The 9,618-nt window shown below is 42.7% G+C and overlaps 1 protein-coding gene across 1 annotated transcript; it reads left to right on the forward strand.

Moving 5' to 3' along the window:
- Positions 1-342: 342 nt before the first annotated feature.
- On the forward strand, positions 343-9,255 carry EXOSC3 (exosome component 3). Its single transcript, XM_066622359.1, has 4 exons — positions 343-629; positions 3,291-3,440; positions 6,442-6,593; positions 7,611-9,255. The coding sequence occupies exons 1-4, from the start codon at positions 357-359 to the stop codon at positions 7,810-7,812; spliced, it is 777 nt and encodes a 258-aa protein (XP_066478456.1). The 5' UTR covers positions 343-356; the 3' UTR covers positions 7,813-9,255.
- Positions 9,256-9,618: the final 363 nt, after the last annotated feature.

The raw sequence follows: 9,618 nt of genomic DNA on the forward strand, positions 1-9,618 counted from the left end.
CTTACTTCTGAGTAGACATGCATAGGATTGGGCTGTGAATTGGGGCATAAGCAGGATAGTTTTAAAAAAAGGTTTCAAAATAAAAAAATTAAATGGAAGATCAGTAATTGCTGCTGCTTTTTGTTGGGGACACACACACTGTGGGGTGCGCCATGCCCAGCTAGGCTGACATCTGACTCCTGCATTGGCTTCCATGGGCAGCACTCCCTCCCTCCCTGGGGAAGACAGACAGGCTCAGGCTGGCATCAGAACCAGGAAGTCCTTCCCCCCCCCAGAGATGGGTCGCTCTAGCATCTCATCGTCTCTATGGAAGGGCTCTGCGCATGCACAGTGGCGCGGGAAGAGTTTGTTAAAAGATGGCGGCGCCAGACGCGCGCTTAGCGGAGGAGCGGGTGGGGGAGGTGGTGCTCCCGGGGGACGTGCTGCTCCTCCCTACGCACCCCGAGGAGGACGGCGAGCGGCTGCGCCTGGCCACCGGCGGGCCTCAGAAAGGGCGGCTGGTGTGCGGGCCGGGGCTTAGGCGCGGCAGAGACGGGCTGCTGGTGGTGAAGTGCGGCCTACTGCGCTATAGGGCCCCCGGGGGCGGGGCTGGGAGCGGGACCTTCTGGGTGGACTCTCAGCAGAAGCGGGTGAGACTGCGCATGCGCGACCCTGGGGCTTGAGGGTTCCATTTCAAGCTGTCAATCAGTCCTGCAGAGCTGCCACGCGCCAGTGACTGCGCCTTGTGCAGGGCTGCACGCGCTTTCCTGGGAGGAAGCCTCATGGAGCACAGGGGAGCTTGCTCCTGAGTAGGCAAGCCTAGACTTTGGCTCTGTGGCAGCACCAACATGTTTATGCTTTGCATAGGAAGGGTCACAGAGCTTCTGCTCGAACTCTTCAGTTTTCTGCATAATAGGTGCATTCCTCCAGCTAAGGCACTGATTTTCTTTTTCTTTTCACCTTTATTATGATAAAATTCACAGAGGCCTCCTCAAGATATGGGAACATTTGTTCCCTTATCTCAGGGCTGCATTGCATCTGTGCTGGAAAGTTGGATAGGACTGGGCCCTAAGGCAGTGATTTTCAGTGTTTTACTTCTCATGTGGTCTTCGCCTTTTTTCATACCACTTCTGGCTTCCAGAAGACTTTTCCTCGTTCTGCAGCTCTGTTTTTAGGAGGTACCCTAAAAATAGAACTGCAGAACCAGGAAGAGTTTTCTGGAAGCCAGAAGTGGTATGACAAGAGATGAAGTGGTATAACAAGAGTGGTATGATAAGAGACCCTTTTCTATAGCAGGGATTCTCAACCAGTGGTACACGTGCCACCAGTAGTATGTGTAGCACCCACTGCCTGGCGGTGAGACTGCAATGGGAGCTTCCAACAGCAATAGGAAGCTCGAGCAGCAATTGACAGAGCTCTTGTGCGTGGTTTTCAAGTGCAAAAAAATGCTCGCCCACTCTTAGCCTCTTACTGACCTTGGAAGTTTCCATTGCGGTCTCCGAATCTGGACATCATCACCAGTTACTTCCGGTGGTACTTCCAGGGATAGTGTGGTGGCAAGTGGTACATGGGGGAGCAGTGCTGAGAAACACTGGTTTATAGTAACAAATTACATGTCACTCTTCCTACACTGACTCCTTAGAGCTCGTGAAGGAAGAGAGATTAACGATCTGTTACTACAAGCAGTTCCCCTAAAAACAGAGCCACAGGATCTGGAAAAGATTTTCAGCTGCTGTGCTTCAAACTCCCACGGCACATCTTTTTGCAGTGCCCCATTGTGCTGTGGCAACCGGTTGAAACTAGCTGAACTAAGGTGTTGTAATTTTGTGAGAGGATAGTAATCACTGCTGTAAAGGAGATTACCATGTATTACTTGAATCCTGTTTGAAATCTCTTGGCCTGCTGTGATTGTGATGCAATCACAGGTCTGCATGGTTTCTCACCTTTTTGAGAGTTTATTGAGTTTTTCATTTTTATCTTGGTTTTCTACACTGAAATGCACTAAAAAAAATTTTGTGCCTTACCTTGGAGAAACCTAGAACCTGATATCTTTGAAACACATCTTCATCTGGTATCTCAAAAGGCAGGGGTATGTAAAATTTAAGCCATCAGTTGTGGCAAGAACTGGGATAAAAGGTAGGTCCTTTGAGCATCAACTTCAGTGATGCCTAGGCTACCAGGTGCCTATTATTTTCCCAACCCTGAAAAAAAGGATTATGCCCTATATGTTGTGACTCTCCATTGTGATAATAGCAGGTGGTGATGTCACAGTGGGTATGATCCAACCATAAGTCCAATGGTTTCATTGGAAGAGATTTAAGCACAACCTTGAAGTGTTTAACAGTACTGTGAGGAAGTACTGGTGAGAACATGCCTATTTCTTTATGATAGCTTTTATGATGTGGAAAGAATCTTTCATACAGGTTGTGCCTCATTATCCACTGATTTGGCATCCACTGACTCACCAGTGATAGGGTCCACCTTTAAATGCCTTGTAATAAGGGAAAAAAATACCAAAATCCAATTTCCTACCTTCACGCTGTTAAACTGCACTGGTTGCAAGCTTCTTGGGGTTAAAGATAGCTTTAAAGACCCACTTTCAGAATTCTTGCTCATTCATCCACTGATTTTTTTAAATACATGGAGGGTTCCAGAGTGGAACCCTAGTGGGTAATGAGGCACAACCTGTACTTTCTTCATTTGGACCATTCATGTTGTGATAAACTTTTTGCTTTCATGTTTTGGATAGGACTGTTTTTCTCACAATTGGAATGTGAGAGAGATAAGAAAACCTTATCCGGTTTGTCCTGTTGGGTTTCTGGCACCTTCTTTTAAATAATAGTTCACAATCTTTTTTGTTTCTTGCATAATATCAGGATATCTGTATATCTTGTGTTCACCTCTTCAGCTTAAAATTTCCTTAAACCATTTTTAATTTAACTTAAAATGTCCAATAAAAACTACTTTAAAACTATTTACACATATCCCTATTACATTAATGTTCTCATTAATGTTTCACAAGATTTAATAATCTGCATTAGTTCATCCCTGACAGAGATTTACAGGTTGCTGTTGCTACAGGGCAAGTATTTTAGCCAAGAATTTTGGGTGTGTAGCTGTATAGACTGTAAAATTGAATTGTATGGTCTTCAGTTGTTAGGTTTAATGATGATGGGTGGATTGTAATTGAGAAAAGTGCTACATTATGCCAGTAGGGTGTGTTTTTTATTTTATTTTTTGAGTAGAAAGTAGTATGAATATGGTTTTTTTTAAAGTGTGTGTGTTTTTATTCTAATTCTCTTCATTACTAGTATGTCCCAGTCAAGGGAGATCATGTGATAGGGATAGTGACTGCCAAAGCTGGAGACATATTCAAAGTGGATGTTGGAGGAAGTGAGCAAGCTTCTCTGTCCTACTTGGCTTTTGAAGGTGCAACCAAAAGAAACAGACCAAATGTGCAGGTGAGGAGTCTAAAATATGACAGGCAGCAGTAATTCTTCCAAACTAAAGTTGATCAAATATTGTTGAGTAAACACTTATTCTTCTTATGTTGCAGCCCTAAACTCACTTACTACAGAGTAAGCCCTATTGAATACAATAGATCTTACTTCTGAGTAGACATGCCTAGGATTGTATGGTAAGTTACAATAGGCATGTATCCACTCACATACCCATTAGGCAAACAATTATAAATTCCCTTGTATCTTTCCAATCCCTGCTTTGTAAATCCTTGGCAGGAGATGTCATATTTTGTCAGACACATGAAAAGAAATGTTGTCATGCTTTAAGACAGAAGTAATAGGAATAAAATTCAGTTCTTCTGCCTTATTTTATGTATTTCCCTCATTTGTATGCTGGAGCTGATGCTCAAGGCAGCTGTTCTGCCAGATTCCCAGTCCAAGCTCTGCCTGGAGAATTATGCCCACTTTTAGCTAATTAGCTCCCCTTCTTTCCTCAAAAGTGACCCTGGTTCTGCCTTGCAGTACTGCTGGACCCCACCACCAGGATGGCTCACCTGTTGAACCTACAGAGGTCCTCCTTCCTGCCAGCAACCTCCCACCACTACAGCAGCCAAACACCAGTCTTAAGTCTCTCCAGTAGTTTCTGCTCCAGCAGCATCCAAAGTTCATTCACACATCAGTCCATTAATCAGGTCTGTCCTTCCTCAAGTTTTCCTCCTTCTGCTACCCACACCAAACTCTCCCTTCAGCAGGTACTTTTATGCCTGATGGCCTTATTGCCTTCAAGTGGCTGCAGCTGTGTAGCAACTCTGCTGGATGCCCAGGCCTTACCCTTAAAGGGGCTACTGCTGATACCACAGCTACCTCCTTGCCAGATCTTCCGTGATTCCAATACAGCAGCTTACAATTCAAGAACTAAAAATATATAATATATAAAACAATAAATAAAATCATGAGGGCAACAACAAATTGGAGGGCAACTAATTATCATTAAAGCACTGCTATGAAGACATTGATGTCTGATGTCTATTCTGGAGGGCCATTGCCTGCCAGCTGTGTCTCGGCAACAGTGATTCCCCAAAGCACCATCCCCAGGCTAAGCTTGGACTGGAGCAGATAGCCATGTCTGGGTCAGGACTGCTTCTCCATACAATCCCTCCCTCAAGCAATTGGCTAGCATGTCAAAGAAAAGCTTTGAGATTGGGTGGAATCTGAAAAATAGGCTCTTTGTAGTTTTATAAAATTCTGTGGCTTTACATTTCCCAGACTTCTGCACTTTAAATGACTGCCTCAATAATATATGCATCTAGACATTGTTGTACTTTGCTAAAATAAGAGCTAGAAAAGCTGCAGTGCAATCCTATACATGGTCTGTTTCAAAAGTAAGATCCAATGAGTTCAGTGAAACTTACTCCCAAGAAACAGTATATAGCAGAGCTATTCAAACTGAGGCGTTGTTTGAACAACGCCCAGCCTGAGGACCCTGGCCACTTTCCCCTTAAGGGGCGGGGGCAGTGGGAGGCAGCTATGCAATCCCCAGGATTGTGTCAATAGGGGGGCTGCAGGGACTGGTATGTACTCACCAGTCCCTGCAGTAGCCTCTCTGAAGTGTGGGGAGCCCTGTGCAAGTGTCTGTAGGGCTCCCTGCAGCCTAAAAAGTGAAAGCGCAGTGACTGTGCTCCACTTCCAGTTTTGCAGTCCTGGGGATCGAGTTACTGCCTTCCCCCCCCCCCCCCACGCTGCCTCTCCCCTGCAAGAACTTACTGCGGTCCTCAAACTCCCTTAGAGTTTGAGAACAACAGGTGTATAGGATTGCAGTCTAAGAGTAGTACGACTCATTTGTCCAGTGGAATGACATAGCCAACTACATAATTTGCAAAAACAATTTCCAGCTAAAATTATTCAGTTGTGATGTAACACACACTCCAAGATGTTAAATGAGACTTGTGTGCTCTTTTCATATGAAGTATCCTTGGCCTAAGAGCTGAGCTTTTCCTTCCCCATCCCATTTGTGCTATCTAACATTCCTGAAAGCACTGCAGTGGAATATCCTGCACTAGAACATAAAATGTTAGTATACTGCCCATGCAGTTTGTTGAAAAAAATATTTTCATTGGAAACTTAATCTTGCAATTGATCTGGTTTTGCTTATTGCAGAATAGCTCTTGCTCATCACTTCCAGCAGTCTCTGGATTTGTAGTTGTTGCAAGAAGAGTGAGCAGGAGGAAAGCTTGTACGCACACTAACAGAATTTGTTTTGGCATCAGTGAAGTATCCCCTCAAAGGAAAAATATAGACAGGCACTAGAAAATAGAGACCAGTGGAGTTTATGACATGGTTTTCTGAGCAGATAAAAATATTCCACCTTAACAGTAACATCCAAAATAAAATATGTGATGTAAAACTTCATAATGTGTTCTTCTGACTTACTGATTCTAAACAGCTAAACTCTTTGTAGTTTCCTAACACAAGAATGTGAACCTGAGTGTGTAACATTTGAACAGAGATAGGCAAATAGATGGCCAATGGCTCCGCAGCATATCTCAGCATTCTAAGAGCCCTAATATGCACATTTGTCAAGCTCTCCTGTGCAAGTCAAGATAGGGAAAAATGCTCTTTATCTCGCTCTTTCCCAGTGTAAACAGCTACAGAAGTTCTGGGGTGATTTTAGAAAATCTTGTGTCCCAGCTTTGTGTGTGTGTGTGCGTGCGTGGGTGGATGGGTGGGTGAGAGAGAGAGAATTGTTCTGAAAAGTGAATGTTGATGGTCCTGCAGTTCAAAATAGAACCCTTCATACACTAATTTCTGACAAGGGACTTAAAATGTCAACCAAGAATTAGTTGAATAGATCAGTCACCACTGAGACAAAGCTCATTAAAATATTCAAAGTGTTTTAAGAAAAGGTAATGAAATATTTAAGGCGCACCATTGGACAATTGTCATGGAAACATTCCAAAGTCAGTGGAAAAGTTTTGAATGCTCTTTCCCCCCCTCTCTTTAGGTGGGAGACCTTGTTTATGGCCAGTTCATTGTTGCCAACAAAGATATGGAGCCTGAGATGGTCTGTATAGACAGCAGTGGCCGAGCAAATGGAATGGGAGTCATTGGTCAAGATGGTTTTTTGTTTAAGGTGTCATTAGGGCTAATCAGGAAGTAAGTGTATAGAATTCTTACTGCTTAAGTTTGGAAATAATTGTGCATTTATTTGCTTCATATCCTTTTTTAACCTAGATGACGCAGAGTGCTTCCCTTCCCATACACTCTACACCGAGAAAGAAGTACAGTTATCTGTTCAAGCAGAATGAGGCATCCCTAGGCAGATGTTTTGACATACACTATATAAAGCTGTGGTTGTATGCCAGAATAGCAGTATGAAACATTTGGAACTGTAATATGCCCCAGATCCTCCTGAGGGTGTCGATCTACTAATGTTCTATTCTTTATGGACCATGTCCTTTACACTTTCAATCTCCTTGTGTCTCTTGCAGTCTCAATCCACAAAGAGACTGGACTGAGAGCCGTTTTCTCTAAGGAAGCTAATCATTAACTCATACTCTCTTAAGCATGACTAATTCTGGATTGTACCATGTTAGGTTTGAAGGCAGAGGGGAAGTTGCACATGAATGTTACTTCATGAGACAGTGGGATGACAACTCGCTGTATTGTACATTCATTTATTCTAGAAAGGTTATGTACTGTTTTTCTCCTGTAGGACTGAGAACTGTTTACAACAAAGAAATACAGAGAACACAATAATAACCTATAAAATCATTTAATTGTATCAAAGAGGGGGCTAAGCAAGAATTCCTCTCCCTTTTTTTCTGGTAGCCATGTGATATGCATTATATTGATTTATATCAAGAAATTTCCTCTCTTCCCCCTCTCCTCTTGCAGTCTAATGTCTAAATTGTTCAGAAACAAATTTTGCCACCTTCTCTGCCATTTGCATGAACTAACTTTGTGGTGCATGGGTAGGTTGTAAGCTTCTGAATTTTTGATTTCAGAATCAAAAGTAAGTAGTAGACTTGAAAGGTGGTAATAAAAAGGATTTCAGCTACCACATGAATTTAGCCAAGTCTCAAAGGATATAATCTAGATTTATAGGAATTATGAGAAGTTTATTGGAGCTATGGATTGACTTTTCTTCATTCTAACCATTTTTCATTTCAGACTCTTAGCTCCAGGCTGTGCAATTATCCAGGATTTGGGTCAACTGTACCCATTTGAGCTGGTGTTGGGAATGAATGGGAGAATATGGGTGAAAGCCAAAACAATCCAACAGACTTTAATTGTGGCAAATGTTTTAGAAGCCTGTGAACACTTGACTCCAGAACAACGGAAAGAAACTGTTGCCAAGCTGCTAGAGAGCTGATGGGAAAGGGAACATTTTTAAATGTTATGTTCTAGGTAGAAATAATAAAATGTTGTATTTACATTAATTCAACTTTTTAATAAAAAAAATTATTATTTAATAATAAATGTTTCAGTGTTAGTACATTTTTTCCTCTAGGCCTTGCCCTGTGACAGGTTGTGTGAACTAGCATTTTGAGCATCAAACTCCATGGCTTGTGTTAAGTACCTCCATTAATTAACCTCTGCAAATACCATTGATTTTACTATAAACAAAGGGGAGCTTTGTTTCCCTCATCATGTTTTGGTCTGCTGTTGGTCATTTTAATAATTTACAGCCTAATCCTACACATGAAGCAAGTTCATGAGTAAGATTTACACCCAACTACATACAGCGGACGTAGTTTGTGTTAAGAAATAAAGGTTTCTGTCAAAGAAAGAGATTGCTTGTATCCAAATATGTCCTCATGATAATTTTGTTCTACATCACAATAAAAATTAACCTTCAGTGAGACTATTGTTAACCATACTTGCTCTTATATAGACTGTAGGTGAAACCTCTGTTAGATTACCTGAAGTCACTTCCTCCCTATCCTGTTCTCAAATCCTAAAGCTTCTCTCTCTCATTCTCCTGTGTGTGTATTCTTTGTGTATTTATATATGGAAAAATGATAGCACACAATGCTAAATGGGGAGTGCTTTACAGAACTGCTTTGAGAACTACTTTAGCAACAATGCTACACTTGGATTAATGTGGAGAACCAAGTCATAAGGGAAAAAAATTCCTAAAGCCTGCCTTTATTATTTACGCAGACACAAAAACATACCTTTTCAATGCAATAGGTATTCTAATAATAAAGAAAATCCAACTAATTCAGTTCATCAGGAACTCATAACCTGTTTGTTTTAAGATCTGTAGAAGGAGGTAAAGGCAACATCCAACCCTTGTTGTTTGTCCTCAAGGCTCTTTAGCCTTGCTTCAGTCTTTGCTAGTATAAATAACTTTCGGGAAGCCCAGTCCTAATGTGTATTGGCACAGGCTGGAGGTTTCCAGGGGATATCTTTCCCCTCAGGCCAAATAATGCCCCAGCCTGCCCAAAGGGGCTCCTTGGATCTGTGGTAGTTTTTTAGTTGGCACAAGTCCAAGCAGCCCCCCCCCCCCCGTAAAATGTTCAGGCCCAGGAGGGAGGATAGGATATGGCAGAGGCCTCCTCTACTAATCCCACCCTCCTGGGTCTGATCCTTCCCCTTCCTGCCGCCATTCTACCATCTCACCACCCAGTGCTGCTTTCAGCTCTGCCGGCAACTGAGCTTCTGGATGTAGCGTTGGCAGGCCCAGCCCCTGTGACAGGGCTGCTTACAGGTGTCGCAACATGCTTTACAACATATTACTGACAACCTAGGCGGGTGTAGGGATTGCTGCACAGGTGTACCATCAGATTTGGATTACATTGTGAATCTTGAAACTGGTCTTTAATAAAATTTAATATATTGAATATTATTTTGCTTATTGTAATTTTTTTGTATTCAGTGCAAAATATTCCCAGCCAGAAGTTATAATATATTAGAACAGTGGTGGGTCACAATTCACCATTGGGGGACCAAAACCGAACCATTCAGCCTTAAGGGGAGTGGCCTAGTAATAGGTGTCCAACAGTGTCAAGGTGATCGTGGTGTTGTAGGAACCCAGGGACTTTCCCCTATACCTGGAGGTTCTCACTGGCCTTGGGAAGGGTCTGGGAGCCTTCAGGCTTCTCCACTGGCCTCCCTGATGCTGAAGGTTGCTGTGCCTGGGGATCAGAGCGCACTTCTAGTTTTTGCTGCAGCA

The sequence above is a fragment of the Tiliqua scincoides genome, chromosome 3 (genome assembly GCF_035046505.1).
Source record: "Tiliqua scincoides isolate rTilSci1 chromosome 3, rTilSci1.hap2, whole genome shotgun sequence".
In the NCBI taxonomy this organism is placed as follows: Eukaryota; Metazoa; Chordata; class Lepidosauria; order Squamata; family Scincidae; genus Tiliqua; species Tiliqua scincoides.

Excerpts from the sequence above, each read along its gene's own strand:
- EXOSC3 (XM_066622359.1), top strand. The coding sequence starts at position 357 with ATGGCGGCGCCAGACGCGCGCTTAGCGGAGGAGCGGGTGGGGGAGGTG. Across the intron at positions 630-3,290 it reads TGGACTCTCAGCAGAAGCGG|TATGTCCCAGTCAAGGGAGA; the intron begins GTGAGACTGCGC and ends CTTCATTACTAG. Across the intron at positions 6,594-7,610 it reads TCATTAGGGCTAATCAGGAA|ACTCTTAGCTCCAGGCTGTG; the intron begins GTAAGTGTATAG and ends TTTTCATTTCAG.